General features: G+C 40.5%; 1 protein-coding gene across 1 annotated transcript in view; it reads left to right on the forward strand.

The window, feature by feature from the left end:
- Positions 1–2,207: 2,207 nt before the first annotated feature.
- hnf4b (hepatic nuclear factor 4, beta) overlaps positions 2,208–17,831 on the forward strand; it is a gene marked incomplete at both ends in the record, with an annotated part of 130,180 nt that continues 114,556 nt past the window's right edge. Inside the window, 2 exons of the mRNA XM_080432684.1 lie at positions 2,208–2,252; positions 10,309–10,373. Of these exons, the coding sequence (XP_080288810.1) occupies positions 2,208–2,252; positions 10,309–10,373 (110 nt within the window). The remainder of the gene's footprint in view (positions 2,253–10,308; positions 10,374–17,831) is intronic.

Below are 17,831 nucleotides of genomic sequence, written 5' to 3' on the forward strand. Positions count from 1 at the left end.
TGCCCACCTGCTTGTACAGCAGGTGGGCTATTTTCGGTTTTGCGACGCCTGTGTAGGACGAAGAATAAATTAGGCATAAGGGTCCATTTGAGTTAAATTAACAATAAGGACTTTACAGTGTACAGTAGCCATCCACAGAATTCCTCTCACAAAATCTACTCCTGCATCTCCTGCTTTCACCACTACACATCCTGTGCAGTCATTCACCTCAATTATTAAAAAAATAAATCCTAATATTCCAGGCACAAAACTCTGGAAAATGTGTATTAGTTTTAAAATATTAAGATGGAAATAAAAGAGTTAACCACTTAAACCACAGAAAATAGCTGATCTACAAGCTGTTGCAACGCGTTGTAAGCTTGTAGATCGGCTATTTTCAGCAAAGATATTTAATGTACAGCTGAAACAGAAAAGACACTAGTATAGAGCCCTGAGGGATTCTGGTCAACCAACTTTGGGGTTTAAGTGGTTAAATTGTGCAAGAACCCACACATGCCAGAGCCCTTGTAAGATACTGTATGCATGCATTTCTAAAAACATGTTTGAAATAGACTTCCTGAAATATTAAAGAAAGTTTTATAATTATAGTCAAAACCCTCACTACGTAATGATTCCCACCCATTAGCAACAACAACCCCAATCAAAACATGGATTTTGACTTCTATTTTGGTTGATAGTAAACTAATCTACAGTAGCATCACTTTTCATTAATGTTGATTGACCAGATTAAGGGATTTGGCTCTATTTAAAAAAAAGAAAAGAAAAGAGAAACCTTAATGTGTGACTAAATTGAAGAAGTAAATAAATCCAGTTTGTGACAAAATTCTGGAAATTCTAAAGCAAAATTATTTGTATTGAAAATGAGATGGACTGCTTGTATGTTGCTAGTTACATACTGTATGATAATACCACCCAGTAACAGTTAATTTAGTTGGACACTAAGTTCCCTCTGTGAACCTGAAGCCACTGAATTTGCAAGGGCCTCCAATGCATGTATATCACTTCTGAGAACCTGGTTGTAACCAAAAGCTATGCTTCTTAAGATATCTTTCCTGTAGAGTAGGTCAAAATCTAGTACATGGCTTGAGCGTGTTTGAAATGCTTTAGAGCTTTTAATGTGAAACGTCTAATACAGGATGCCGTTAGTCTTGGCTGGCCAGCCAATAGTGTAATTTCACTCAGTGATGTGCAGGTGTTATGTTATTCCGGTAGAGGTTTGTTCATGCCAGTTTAGTAGATCATCCAGGCTAACTGGATCCAAAGGGAATTATGGCCACACTCTCAGCTTGACTGACCGCAGAGGCGGAAACTGCGGACTGAGGCTGTGCACAAAACTCACTACAGGAACTAAATCTATTACGAATAAAGAATTGAGTGTGTTCCACAAAAAAACAAAAAAACAAGTGTGCTTGTGAGTAACGCTCACACACTCTCTGCCTCTCTCTATTTTACTTTCTCTCATAAGCATGCTGTCCAGAGGCAATACGCAATTACAACTGTCCAAACCAATGACAATAATTGTTTCGTGATTGCTTGCCATGTTGAAAGAGGGTGGGGGGGGGGGGGGGTAATAGAGGGTTCAGATTACCCAAAAAGAAGTTTGAATTACCTCAAATGAATTCGTCTTCTACTTTGGACTGAAAATATTCTGGCACGTTATATTCTTTACCCACACACTGGGATCATAAGATTTTTTGGGGGTTTGCATATCTATTTTTCCAGGCAAATGCGAGTGGAATATTTGCACTGTAGAGCCCTGCAAATGAAAAGGTTGGTTATTATCTATTTTTAGGGGTACATCCGAGTGAAATAATCACACTGTAGAACCCTGCAAATGATAAGAAAGGTTTATTAGGATAAACTACATCCCATAGCCTGGAGGGAGGACTGTTCTGTGATTGGCTAGTTCGTTGTTAGGCCAACCGGGCCGGTTTAACCGGCCGACCAATGGTGCAACTTCATCACTCACATATTCATTCATTCATTCATTCATTCATTCATTCAGTCAGAGACATTCACGTGTATAGGGGTGCCCCCATGTATGTGGTCCAGCCAAAAAGGGATGCTATCCAAGAGGAGATTTCTCACTTTAGGGAGTACACTATGTAGACACATTGTCCCTCCCCAGCCTGTCAAAGAGACAGTCTTCCAGGCTTGTAGTGCCATGATTTTCTCAATTTTTTTCCCCCTTCTCTCTCCTCTGGTACATGACGGCAGCAGACCTGGCCTCAGTGGAGAGGTCTGGAGGTCAGGTGAGGAGTTGGGGGAGGAAGAGTGATAAAGACAGATTCACAGGGAGCACTGTAGGAGTGCACTGGTACTTACGTATGGCATAGCATGCAACACTTTGAAACACCATATATCACCAGACTGCTTTACACTGAGGGGATACATACTGTATGACCACAAGATACCACCCACACAACCTGTACAACCATGGCAGGTAGAAACTCTCAAAGGTGTGTGTGTGTGTGTGTGTGTGTGTGTGTGTGTGTGTGTGTGTGTGTGTGTGTGTGTGTGTGTGTGTGTGTGTGTGTGTGTGTGTGTGTGTGTGTGTGTGTGTGTGTGTGTGTGTAAATGATTGAGTGACTGACTGACTGAAAGAACTCGAAAGGGCCAGATCTACGCCAGGTGGTCAGGTGGCCTACCTTCATACTATCTATCGTCGGTTCTGCTCTCTTTCTTTGCTTTTCCTTTAGGTTAAAGTACCTTGGTAAGGGGCAGAATGTGACATTGGCAGGAGTGTGGATCTGATGACAATAACAGTTGTTATTCATGGATATGAAAAGTAGTCAGGGAGTGTCTTCCTTGGCCTACTGGCTGTGTGTAGGAAAACGTTTGGCACTGATCGGCCCAGTAGTTTGCGATGTTAGCTCTGGATTCTCACACACACACACACACACACACACACACACACACACACACACACACACACACACACACACACACACACACACACACACACACACACACACACACACACACACACACACGGACAAAAACATAATCTCTGTCTCTGGGCTTCGGCCTGGCGGAGCTAAAAACAGAAAAAGCAAACAGAGCATGTTGGAAAGTTGAGTAAGAGAGGGCCCTAAAGAATTCTCCAAAATGAACAGCCCATTAGGAATGGAAAATCTGTCGTCTCGCTCTGAAAAGAACCTGCGTCAGCCACTCAGAATGAATCCTAATAATAATCAGAACACGGGGGGAAAGGACAAAGAATTTGATGGAGAAAAAAAACATAAATATGACACAGTATGGTTTCAAATGTGCGTGAGGAAAACAGTGTGGAGCAGAGCAAGTGCCAAAGAGAGAGGAGTAAGTGAGAGTAATTTGACTTCTTCTATTAACCTGATGCGATTACAACAGGCTGATGGCTCGCCTTATTTCATGGAATATTGCGTTCAAATGCAGCTCAGAGGAGGGACAATACAGAGGCCAGGCACACACTGTATATTGCCCCATGTTGATGCACCAGCTGACTTCCAATGCCCACCCCCCACTCCCCACTGCACACCAGAGCAAACAATAAACAGGATCCAATCACATCCACAAAGGCATTGTGTGTGTGTGTGTGTGTGTGTGTGTGTGTGTGTGTGTGTGTGTGTGTGTGTGTGTGTGTGTGTGTGTGTGTGTGTGTGTGTGTGTGTGTGTGTGTGTGTCAGGGGGTGGTGGATGTTATGCTATTGCATGTCGTCGATCAAAAACCTTGTTTTCTCCATATTTTTATTCTTTTCATAAATGAATGCCATAGTTCGTCATAGGAAAGTTTTGGATAGTTTCGCTGTATTTGAAACATTTTGAAAGTGAAAGTGGTTACCGGTATGTATGTCTGTGGGTTTTATAAATGTTGAACAAATTAAAAGTATTAACAAAAGCTTGCGACTAAATACTAACTAAGTAATGGTTTTGGACATACAAGGTTTCCACCCGACAGCGACAATGTGCAGAGCATCTGTGTAACTCTTAAGAGTGTGGAAATTGACTGGTTCTTGGCTAAATGGACACTCAGGACTTTGCTGTGTTTCTAATCATAGTCTTTCCTGACCCCTCTATAAAACCAGCGTACAGAAAGACTCCATGTCTGTGATGCTCTGGAAAGTGTATGCTCTTAAAAAATAAATGTTTTTTTACCCTTAAAGACGCCATGCCTAACTCTGTAATGCGTGAATACATCAGCAGTCCATTATGAATAATGATGAATCATTCTCTCACCTCTGTGATCCCATACCAGCTAGCTCATGTTCCTCCACATGCAGGTGATAATCATTATGGAGACTCTATACAGGGATGCTACTCTGTTGTGAATCTCATTCAAGATGACGTCCGGATGGTGAATTTCAAACGCTCCCTTTTTAAAATTAAACAGTACACTAAAATATGTACAGTATATGAAAATATTTGAGGTGCCTCTCTCTCTTCCTTGCTGTACACAAGACACAACCAGTAGCTGCATGTAGATCCCCTTGACCCCATAGCCCGAGGGGATGGGACGGTCAGCTAAGCCTGTGATTGGTTGAAACACAACCAGCCTCCGTTTCAGAAGAAAACTTCAAAATAAAGGTGGAGAAAAAGCCACGGAAGAGCGTCTTTAACCCATGGAATGGTAGGCTATAGTATGTAAATAAACCATATTGTAAATAGATAAAAGACTAGACAGATACCACACATACAGACACATTGAGTTAATTCAAGCCTTCAGTACGATACTGTACTATACTACTCTGTCTGCTTACAGTTTTTATTTCATTCAAAAGAGCCGATGCACCACGATTCCACACAATGCTATACCACACCACGCAACGCCATGCCACGTGACACCGTGGCAACGTCACGTGGTTCGACATGTTGTTAGCTTGTAGATCTGGGGTTCAGCTATAACGACATGCCTATATTAGGGACAGAAGGAAAAAAAGAAAAAAGCAAGAGTGTGTGTGGAAAGGTGCTCGTAAACACGACCAGTCTTCAAAGGCTGAGAGAGGAATGCTGCCTCCAGTTGGCCGCATGTGATACATGACAAATTCTCCCCGTGGAAAACGCCCTCACACTCACGCAGGCATACACACACGCAAACAAACACGCACGCACGCACGTGCTTGTACTGCAGATCTGGCTCCAGAAAGTTCGACCACATATCACCCACTCTATAGCATCCTGGCAGACTTGATTAAAGACTTGATTAAAACAATTTATTAATTACATACAAGGCCAGGTCCAACCTGACTCCATCTTATATAGCCTATCTGATTTATTCACCCCATATGAGCCAACCCGTAGCCTGAGATCCTCGGGCAAAGCACTGCTGGTCATTCCAAAGTGTCGCTCAACAACAAAAGGAGACTGACAGTTTGGAATATGCTACCTGAGTAGATAAGGCTTGCTGAGCATGTGCCTTGTTTTAAATCCCTTTTGAAAACACGCTTTTACAAAGCTGCTTTTAACACCCCATGCTCTTAGTTTGAATTTCTCTTTTGTTGTATCTGCTTTTGTTTTATTTCATGTTTTGGGAATTCTTCAGCCTGGCACTTTGTTATATTATTATTATAATTATCATCATCAGCTATATTCGTTATTTTTTACACAACACAGTTGTACGTCGGAATATAAATAGGGCTTTAGTGGTTAAACATTCGTCCACTTCACCATTTCCTTCTTCCTGATCCATTATTTCCTTTCGTCCACAGACAAGGTTTGTCTCTCCAGCCATTCTCTCCTCATTAAGGTCTACATCAGAACAGCACTCAAGTAATACCTTCTTTATTTCAAAAGTGACATTTAAATTGCAAGACGTCTGAGTATCACGCTGATTTGTATCTAGCTATCCGTCTGCCTCAAGAAAATGGAACATGCTCCGGACGCCGTCCAATTCATTTTGGTATGTCTCTGCACGTACGTATATGTACGTATGCGTGTGTCTGTTCTCACCAACGCCTCGTATCAAAGCAGAAGCCCCCTGTTCATCCATAGCACCGCTTGTCATTTATCCTAAGCAGCTTGGGGAATTGCACGAATAATTTATGTCACTATAAAGAGTGTCTGGAAAGAAAGTTTCATAATCAGAAACATTAGCTTGAAGAAAGAGAAAAGCCACTGATGGAATGCGTTTTAAAAATTAGATGTCCTTGGCTTTTTTTTACTATGCAATTCTCATCCATTACTCTTTGTGGGGAATATGAGATGTTTTCTTGTTGATTGTTTTTCTTTTTGTTTAATTTGTACAAATCTAAACCTGCCAGCATTTTTCATCAAAGCCACCTTGTGATAACAGAAAGAGCCCTAATGTTGTCGTTTAAAGAACGCTGGAGGCTGCACAGCAAAATCCTGTTAATCTATCCATTTGTAGCTCAGACTGCACAAAAGGAACGAAATGCACCTTTAAGGGTTAGCATTTGAGTTAAATGAACACTCAGGACATTACAGTGTACTCTCACCAGCAGCACGTGTCAGCATGACTTTAAATACAGGAACAGGAAAAAGAGGGGGAGAGAACAGAGGGATATGGGGCCCTTTGCAACGCGTTCAGCTGCTTATTTACACACAAAAATCATTCCGTCTCCCGCGAAAGCTGGACTTGTGACGCCTCATTGAACAAATGTACCTTTGACTACTTCATTCACCGTTCCAAAACACTCCATCATCACAGGGAAGAGAGCTGTTGCACCGTCCGTGATGTTGAGAGGAAATGAACTTAGAAGGCAGAAAACTTCTCCTCATTAGTCCCAGGATGAAATCAGATGAGAGCCGAGTGTTCAAGCATCGTTATCCAGAACGGGCTTTTATTGGCGCTGTAGCCTTCATATGGGATGCATAATAATCACCTCTACCCTGTGGGAGAGAGACGGAGAGACGGAGAGCGTAGCCATCAGTGCAGCTGAGGTGATAAACATCTACTATCAATGTCTATCTGCGTCGGCCATCAGCGCTCTGGGTGCAATAACAGAATGGGACGCCGCCTCACCTGCTATGGAGGGGAGGAAAAAAAGCCCTCGAGAGCAATAAGAAAGAATGTATCTGTGTTCCAGCTTGGTAATTACAAGCAAAACATATTACGGCAATCATTTCACAAACGCGTCATCTGAATCAGGCAAAGTATATCATCGCCAAGACATCAGAGACATTTTCTATAACAGCCCCAAAGCGCTAAAGATACACAGTATATGCACACTGGAAGACACACATATCTCATATTCCTGAGGGGCAACAGTATGCAAATCCAATCCTTCCATGTGAATATGTTTCTTTGACAACTTGACTGTCTAACGACTCTTTAAGCCTTATTTTATACTTCAGCTAATCGAAAACATGCATCACGATGCGTTGTGAGCTTTGACAAATTGTGAAATGTTCTGAAAAAAGATTTTTTGAAATAGGGACACCAGGGTTAATCTGCTCAAATCAGTAATGGAGGAAAAGAGTGGAAATATACTATAGCTTATTTTTGCTCCTGTTATAATTGTCCATCGTAGCCACGGTCCCATGCTGACCATCTCCAGTCTCCAGCCTCTCTTAGCTCAAATGAAGTGATTGAGAGAGAGAGAGAGAGAGAGAGAGAGAGAGAGAGAGAGAGAGAGAGACCAGATTGACCTGCCTCCAGACAGGCCCTCATCTCCTTCGTTTAGCCCTTCAAATGACCTTGTCCTTCACACAAGGGCGCACTAAAATTAACTTTCCATTTTCACAACAATACTGTGTGGATTGGATGTCAGCAGGAGGCCATGACAGCTCCAACCTAAGAATGTGTTTTCTGAATTGATCAGGAAAAAAAAGAGGGAAAGCTGCTGTCACAAGCTATATTTAATATTTCACCCACCGCGGGCAATGTCCTGTTGCTACAGTGCACTGCAGCACTCTGAGCAAAGTTACAGTAAGCATCCTTCCACACTAAATGCTTCAGTTTACAACAAGATTGGCGGTGGTGGAAAAAGTACTCAGATTTTGTACTTAAAGGTAGGGTAAGTGATATTTTTTTTGTTAAAACAACAAAATAATAGTTAAAAGGTTAAAGCTATTATTGTGAGAGTAATCATTGCTATAGAGCAGGGGTCTCTGCATCTCTCCAGATCTTTAATAAACAGAAAATACATTTTCAGGTGGGTGGCCAATCAGGATAAAGTACCCATTTATCAGCTTCAATTTTATGGTGTTCCAGTTCCAATTTTGTCAGGTCATTTCTTTGTGTCGTCACGTCCAATTTCACTTGTTTAATCTGTATCCTGTGTGAGTTCTCTCTCCTGATTGGATAAAATTGGTATCCCGACGTGAAAATGCATTTTCTGTTTAATCAAGACCTGGAGGGACGGGGGGACCCCTGTTTCTGAACAAACACTCTATACCAATGAGTCAGAATATAAAGCAATTTAACACTTATTTTAACAAAGAAATATCACTTACCCTGCCTTTAAGTAAAAGTAGCAATATCGCAATGTAGATATACTCTGTTACAAAGTATATTCACGGTACAAAAGTAAAAATACTAAAATGTTTCAAAATGTATCAAATGCTTTCAAAAATTGCAGATCTACAAGCTCACAACGCGTGGCGATGTGACGTGTTGTGAGCATGTAGATCAGCTATATATTTTCGAATAGACAAAGTATAAAATAGGGCTTAATTGGTTTATGTATGTTTTTCTAATAATAATCTAAATCAACAGAGTAAGTTTTCAAATAATTGTAGTGGAGTAACAAAAATGTATATACAATTTACATTTTACAATTTAGGCATTTAGCAGACGCTCTTAATCCAGAGCGATTTACAGTAAGCAAGGACAACACAAGGTAATACATCAAAGTCATCTAGGATCATAGGTAAACCAACAACCTATCATCAGTTTAACAGTAGAATATCCCAAAAAATCTATAATATGTACATTGAACTATACACACTATAAGATGCCAGGTCATCAATGACCTGGCATCTGTCTACATACTGTAACATTCTAAATGACATTCTAGCCTTTGCATAAGCCCGCAAGGTCATTACTTTACCCCACTGGTTACAGTAATCATCCTTCCACACAAATACATGCAATAGCACAAACTTTTTTTTCCCCCCGACTTTCCACATTGCAGCCAGGAGTTCAACACGTGGTTCTGTTTTGGTGTGTAGTGCATGTCTGCTTTGTGAGGCCATGCAAGGAGGGAAGAGGCCGAGGAGGAGAGCGGCACCACATACAGGGTGTTTACAGAGCTCTCCAGCCTCACCACATGTGATTACAGTCTGATGTTTAACACGCCAATTAAGGCTTTTATGGAACTCGGGGCCTTTTCGGCAGGAGGGCCTGGCACACAAGCTCACACAAGGCCCTTCGATGTTGGCGGGCTCAGCACATAACAGCCGCTGTCATTCTATAGTGACTTGCATCGCGGTAACCACACTGTCGTCTGTAGCATCAGAACCACATCCCTGATCGGGGCCTACACACGCGTTGTGCCGACTTTCACGGTGCCAAGAAGCAAGAGGAATAACCTGAGGTACAAAAAAATCCAAACATTTAAAGGCCAATTTATGCTTTGAGCGGCAAGTGTCGAATGATACATCGCACTACGTGTCTCACAACGTTCTGAGTTTTGAGCATTCATAATGTCTGCGACTTGCCAACAGCGTCCCCAACAAAATGTAAACAAGGAAATGAATGTATATCTTAGTGTGTGACATTTTATGTAGCGTCTGCAACCTTTAATTTCCCCAGAGGTACGTGACACCGTCGGCCAAGGTCCTCTGCGACACCGCTTTTGTCATTTCGACGCCACTTTCGCCGTTCGACACTTGTTGCTCCAAGCATAAACTGACTTTTAAGAGAGATCACAGTGAATTGATGTGCAGGTTTGGAGCAGTTTTGAATGCACTTGCATTGCACAGCAGCACATGTTGAAATGAGCCACTTAACCCATTCAATCCGGGAACGCATCAGTGTAAAAAATAGCAGATATACAAGCTCATAGCGCGGCACCGAGAGCTGCACTATGATCTTGTAGATTGCTATTTTGTAAATGAAAATTGAAAATGTATGCAAATCTTTGAATATATATATATTTTTAATCTTTGCTTATGTTCCCTGGAACAAAATATTTTGAGATGGGGTCCACGGCCAAATACATATCATTTTGGGTGGTCCTTGACATGAAAAAGTTTGAGCACCACTGATATAGCAACATACGTTTTTCAGAAACCAGTTAGGATTTAGAAGACATTTTGTAGATGCGTTCCCGGATTGAATGGGTTAAAAAAAAGAAGTAAAAAGTCCCTTAAGGCTTTGCACGGCGGCAACAGGTGTATACACAGTATGTGGTCCTGTGTTCCTGGCAGAGAGGACAGTCCACCCCCCAGCAGTCCTCTGTGTCATCTACAGAGAGGGGACCAGCACTCCCACAGTAAGAACACAGGCCTCCAGTCTGCTCTCCTCCACTGGGAGGGTTAATCCCCTCTGTGGAGGGCCTGGAACTCAGGGGTCAGCAGCATAGAGCACCACAGGACCACCTCTGTCACAACCACACTAGCAGCCTGGCTCAACCTGGCAAGGACCCCCAGATTGATACTGAATGTATATGGCCATGGACCCCCATCTGAAAAGATGTTGTGCCAGGGACCGCCAGAAGAAAAGATTAAGATTTGTATATATAATTTAAAAAAACTATTTTTGAATAGCCTAAGTACAGAATAGGATTGAAGTGGTTAAACTTATTGTGATGCTATATTAACTAAAGTAAGGGTCCATTTTTACAGTTAAATTAAATTAACACTGAGGATTTACTGTGTTGTCTCACAGCCTCAATATTGAGTGGACTACTGGAAGTGCAAAAATCTCTATAAAAAAAAAAAATTACAATCAACTCTAAAATATTCAACTGTGAATCTCCCAAATGTTAAAAGGATTCCATGCTGAAAGTGTTGGTCAACTTTGGCAAGCCATGTTGCTCAAAGGAACAGTGTGCCTTGGATCTTTAATTAAGTTATCCTGAAGTACTCTGCATTTGTTTTTCTACAAAGGGAATTTACCTAAACTCAAAGCGAGCCTGATTCTTGTTGGACATAATTGCGCACTCACGCAGCGCTCCAATATTCTATAATGTGATTCCAGTATGTTTTCTTAATTTGACTCCATTACAGATATTGGAGGTCCTGTGCATGAATGATATCCAGGTTATGTTTAAAATATTTCGCTTAGTTTTTATTCTTCTTATCTAACACTGTCCCTCAGCTTTTTGTAGTGTATGTAAAGTATGATACTTTACGTTCAGTGGGGATTATTCAATAATAGTATTTTGGGATAATTCAGTTAATTGCATCATTTTTACTCGACTCACCCTTGAAGTATTCACAGGGCCTATATTTGAAAACTATATTTCATTTAACTCCAATATAGCCCGTAATTCCATACCCTTAAAAAGAAAATACCAGGAAAAGGCCAAACAAATATAATTTCCCTGTTATGTTGGCTAGTCATTTTGTTTAAATACCACCATAGGTGAGATCAGATCAGGAAAGATTTATAGTTTGAAGTCTTCGTTGCAGTGGAATATTCATCCTGACATTTATAAACCAACGACAGCATTTATATGAGCCCAGTCTAAACTTGGGGCTTGAGGGACTATATCGCTCCTGACGGGCAAAAACCTCATACCTATCTCCATATTTCAACTTTTTATGTTTTTGGGGTAATTTAGTTCCCTACTTCATCATACAACAGAGTCACACAAAAATAGCCTATCTACAAGTTCATGTTGTGAGCTTGTAGAAAATAATAATAATATTAATAATATTAATAATAAGTGAAAGTGGTTAAATCTATCTGTGAGTTTTATAAAATATTGACCCATTGAAAAGTATTAACAAGAGCTTGTGACTGAATAATAACTACATTGGATCCATTGGAACACATTCTTTCCCCCCTCATTTCCTGAAAAGTAACAGTTTTGGACATACAAGGTTTCCACCCGACAGTGAGGAGGATATTTCTCTCCACCACAGTGATAAAGTGGGAGGCCAAGGTGTTTTGCACCAAGGGGCAGGAGGCAGGTGAAGACAGCGTGTTTTTGTTTAGCGGAGCCGGTGTCTGTGCTTGCAGGGCGAGAGACGAGCTTCTATTGCCATCTCACCCCCTCTCTGCTCCTCTACACTGTGGTTTGTTATCAGCCCAGATGATGTTGGGAGATACACCAGCATGCGCGTGTGCGTGTGTGTGTGTGTGTGTGTGTGTGTGTGTGTGTGTGTGTGTGTGTGTGTGTGTGTGTGTGTGTGTCCATGTCTGTGTCTGCGTGTGTGTGTGTGTGTGTGTGTGTGTATGCATGCATCTGCGCCCGTGTATGCGTGCGTGCGTGTGTCTGTCTCTGTGTGTGTGTATTTTGTGTGCGTGTATTTTGTGTGTGTGTGTGTGTGTGTGTGTGTGTGTGTGTGTGTGTGTGTGTGTGTGTGTGTGTGTGTGTGTGTGTGTGTGTGTGTGTGTGTGTGTGTGTGTGTGTGTGTGTGTCTGTGTGTGTGTGTGTGTGTGTGTGTGTGTGTGTGTATGTGTGTGTGTGTGTTTGTGTGTGTGTGTGTGTGTGTGTATTGCGTGCGTACGTGTGTATTGCGTGTAACAGCAGTCTGGATCTTGTGTTTTCAGAAGACCCGAGGCATTTGTGCAACAGATCACAGTGGCCCAGCCCTGCCGTTTTCCCTTCTCCTCTCTCTGGCTCTAACCCACCAGACCTCTACTGTCAGAAGCCAACTGTCCAAAACAATGCACATACCAACAGCTCTCCATACTACAAAAGAAACATCAAGACCTGCTGTAGCTCTGATTCACATCTATTGGCAGGAAAGGTTAACAGTTTGCCGACACTATGCCGTAGCTTGATTCCTCATGTAGGCTGTAATTGTGCACGGGACAGACTGCAGATGCATGTGCAGCATTTCTCCTTTGTTATTTGCTATCAAGGTAGACAATCCTGAGCGCAAATTTAACTCTAATATATAAATAATTTGTATACTCTCAAGAGTTAAATAGCTAAATTAATTAGGTACTTTTTCTTTTTGAGAAATTAAGCTGAATTGTACCATAGCTACATATATAAAATTCAGAGGTAAAAATCATAGTGGACAAAGAATTTGTGGAATGGTTTCCCAATCCAATCCACTTTATTTATATTGCACATTTTACAAACACAGGGTTACCAACACTCTAAAAACAAACCCTATGCTAAGAAACATAAAACAAAACCAAAATAATAAAAACATAACAAAAGAAACTATATATAAATCATTATAAAATACAAAACAAGTGTCAACAGCCAGTGTAGGCAGAGACCACGAAACTCTCAAGCTGGATTAAAAGCCAAGGTATGAAAGTGAGACTTAAGGCGAGATTTAAATGTTTCAACGGTGGGATTTCTAATAAATCCCCCCTCCTCACACATCATAAATTCCAATGAAAACAGGGAAGGACAGCACTCATCAATGCACATCAAGACAGATGACGTGTATCAGGCCATCGTCTCTCATCTTCATCTCAGGTGACACCGGTACGTATTCAGAGCTGCCACAGAAGCGTAATTAAAACTATTAATGTTTCTCATCTCTTCCAGAGAATTGAATTCCCTACATAGTGTTGCCATTTGAAGGAGGACATGCAGTATGGACACTTGTTTGGACTCCTTAAAGGAGCACTTCACCCATTTTCATCCTTATCATCATATACTGTAATTGGTCTTCACTAAGGCTCATTATAAGATGGCACAACTTCTGTCTCAAAACTCGCTCTGTGTCTCATTGGTGGGCTATGGACAGTTCAGATATCCAGGTTATGCCTACCGAGTGGCACCGAGTACCGCGCTATGAGCTTGTAGATCTGCTATTTTTGAATAGCCAAAATATAAAATAATGGTTTAAGCGGTTACACAGATGTGCTCCCGGTCTTATTGGGTTAACAAACAGTACCAGGTCTCCTGTCTGCACAGAGGAAGACAATACTTTGTTCTGTCTGTGGGCACCAAACATAATGAAGGACTTTAGCTGCCCCCCCACTGAGCCCACTGACAACAGGACGCTCAGACACAATTATCATAAAAGCTAATAACGCCACATACACCCTCTTTACCCCATCTCTCTCCCTCGCTCCCTACCCTCTCCTACTTCCATTTTGTTCTGGTCTTTTAGGCCGCCATGGGGAGCATGGCTCTACTTCTACTGCCACATTTGATAAAAGAAAAAATGTAAATGACTTTCTTTGTGAGTGTTTGTTAGATCTTACGAACAGCATGTACTGGCCTGTGTAAGCGGTTCCCAACCTTTTTCTGGATCAGGGCCCATTTTTAAACATCTCGAAAGCATTCAGGGCCCAACCATCTGATGAGTGTTTATTTTAACGATAAATTAATCGACTGTGTTCTGGCCCGGGATCAATGGAACTAACATGGTATACTTTAAGTTCTTGTTTATCTGTTTCACAAAGAAAACAACATTTTCAAGGTAAAAAAAACTACAGTATCATGACTTTTTTTTTTTACATAAATGTTTTATATTAATGTCTTATTGTCATTAAAATTGTAGTGTTTTGCCAATTATTGCGGCCTACCAGCGAGGTCCGCAGGTTGGGATTCACTGGCTTGTCTGTCACCTCAACACACTTCAGCCCTCTTTAAAAAGGTACTGCAACATATAAGTGACACCTTCAGATATTGACATACTACTCTATATCTAGACAACAATATCACTTGCTTTAAAAAACATTTTATTTGGAAATGTCTTAAATTGAGACAAGTTATCCTTAATTGCTGAAAAAGCAGCTGTCAGGGTATGAAGAATCATAAGATCACGAGTGGAGGAAGTTGCTTGTTGTACATACTGTATTGACTCGTACTTGGTATAATATTGGCCCATAAACGTACATTGTAAATGTCTAGCATTCAAAACCAGTTATATTTGCAATGCTCTGGAACCCTTTCTGCTGTTAAATATGAAATTAAATATAGATTGATGATATAAGTAACCCTGTAGTTGTTTATATGGAGCTTGGGTGAGTTTGCCAGGGCGGACTTCTTCCACTCCTGACATCACAAAATGTTATTTAAGACACTGCTTTTCAACGTCGGATCCGGGTAGGCTACCGCCAGCGGTACAAATGGACCCTACAGGTCTGTAACTCTGAGAGTGTACACATGGAACCAATAGGGTATCATAGGGTATTATGGGTCCATTTTTGGTTCCATTTGTACACTCTCAGAGTTACATCAACACTGAGGATCTTACAGATTTTACCCAGAGAAGAAAATCATATCAAAATGGCGGTCCGACTTATGCATTTCAAACTGGGGGTCCTTGAAATTCAAAAGGTTGAGAATCACTGATTTACTGGATGATTTCTTAATGTTTGAGTAGGGCCAATTTACCTGTTCAAACGCTGATTTCCAAAATGTATAAAACACATTTATTGTTTATGAGAATGCCAAATTATAACATAGGTGCCTTTTTTCACATTTCCAGCATTTACAATTATCTATTGCCCTGTCTTTCTGTCAAACCCCTGCTGGGCCCTGTGACCTCTGTGATTTAGGAAGTACTTCTCCCCTTGTATCCCTCCATCTCTCTGGCTCTACCTTCTCTGTCATTATGTTTTGTCCTTCTCCTCTCATTCATCCTGCCATCCCTCGATCTAACGGGACGCGGCCATCGCTCTCCTGGTTGTACCGGGAGTGTGAGGATAATAAGAAACAAAGCCAAGCACGTTTAGTGGGAAACACAAAGGTGTCGACATGGGGGAGAAAGAAAACACCACTCAGAAGTAACCTTTAAGCAATGTGGTCATTAACACCGCCATTAGAAGCCGAAGACAGCAGCAGGATTGTTGGAAAAAGGCCTCTTTATTTTCCTTTAAACAACAATCAGTCATCATCATCATCAGCACCAGCTGTTAGGACTCTGCATCAAAAATGACCAGCTTGAATGCATTTAAAAAGCCATGGTGGATTAAACTACACAGGTTTCCTCAGAATCCCAAATATTAACCCTCAAACATCTCACCCTCTTTAATCATTCAAGCTTTAATTGTTGAATATAGTACAGTAGTGAATTATTAAAAACCAGGCAATGTATGCAATTCAAACAACTTACTGTTATCAAAAGTGAATGCTATGGTATTTTTCTCATTGCCTGGATCCCTGCTTTAGTAAACCCTACCAGCTTAAGTTATGGCTCATTTTGAACTTTTCAGTGTTTGCCTCCAATATGCAGGTTACATGATGAGCACACGTTTTCACAATGATTATGACTTTAAAAGTCTTTCACAGTGAAAACTATTTAAATTAGGTCTGTGTATTCTTTTTTTCCCTACACAAGGCTATTTGAAATTCACCTATTAACTGTACTTCAAATGATACAGCTGTTTCATAATTCATGTGGCAAAATCAAAAAGACAAGGAGTTATTAACACCTTTACCATGTGTAATGGAAAAAGTGATTTGTTAGAGGTCTGAAAATAGGTCCTCTTTTCCTACCTATAATTATACCTTTGAAGCATATTATCTTACAGGTACGGTTTCAAAAATGTCTTCTCTACAGTGCTAACAAGGCTTGCTGAAATACCAAAGGAGCAGGCAGAAGCCTTAATTACATGGGTGCATACATTACTTCATATCAACCCCTGCTGCTCCAATATTAATTATACTGTAGTGTAGACATTTTTTTCCTCCAATTTTCTTCAGGCTTAGCCCATTACAAAGTTTACTTTCCCTCACTTACATTTTGAAGCATGCGTTGAATATTCATAATCCCTCCAATTAAGGCAAAAGTATCAGACAATGCATAGCTAAAATAATTCAAAAACTGCGAACAATAAATGACAGCTCCCAACACCATACCAACATGTGCATACTATGAATAATTGTAAGCCATATTCTGTTTGCCTGATAATTGCACTTAAAAACTTGTAGGGAAAAATGCTGCGTTCAAATTAATATGACATACTGTATGAGTTTCTTCAGACACACGAACATGTGTTTAATATAAGTTTTATGGTTGACATCCATTTCCTATTCATGGTGTAACGGATACTGTCATTGGCAGAGATTCTAGAAGCACACCCAGATGCTACCACTGTCTCTGGAACACACCCGGCCCCGGAGGTCCAAAGAATAGTGTGACCCATCTGCAGCAGCGGTGGACAAAGTACTCAACCGCAGCACTTGAGTCAAAGTATAGATATATCCTGGTCAAATATTACTCAACTTCAAGTGAAAGTTGCTCAGATTAGTGCTTGACTTAAAGTACTGCAGAGCTTGCTTTATTCAAAGGTATTCAAAAGCACATGCTTTTAAAAAATACTTCAATATAGAAAAGTACAAATTACAAAGTATATTTCTTTTTTAATATTAATGCATTGCTCTATTAAAAGTTTTTCCAGAAATAAAAATAATAATAAATATAGTGAAAATAGCAGATCTACAAGCTCACAAGGCATTGCATCGTGACATGTTGAGATCTTGTAGATCTGCTATTTTCCCTATTTAAAATAGGCCTTAAGTGGTTAATTGTACTTTTAATGATAATGTACTTTTTCCTATCTTTTCAGTAATCTATGACTGAGGCATTTCATAACTTCCATTACCAATTGTAATTTTACTAAATAAATACATAAATAATCAAATAAGTGAAAGACAGGACTTTAGATTAGCTTTTCCTGAAAGGAATCATGATTATTATGATTATGATGATTATGATAATAATAACATAATATCTGAATCTGCTCTTTTATACACTTAGTCTGTAATACTCTACATGATTTTCTTAAAAAGAAAATTCGACAATCAGTCCTGAATTTTCATGTATTTGTCCCGCAGGCATAAATATCAATGCAGGGG

The sequence above is a fragment of the Gymnoscopelus braueri genome (genome assembly GCF_963280865.1).
Source record: "Gymnoscopelus braueri genome assembly, chromosome: 1".
Classification (NCBI taxonomy): Eukaryota; Metazoa; Chordata; class Actinopteri; order Myctophiformes; family Myctophidae; genus Gymnoscopelus; species Gymnoscopelus braueri.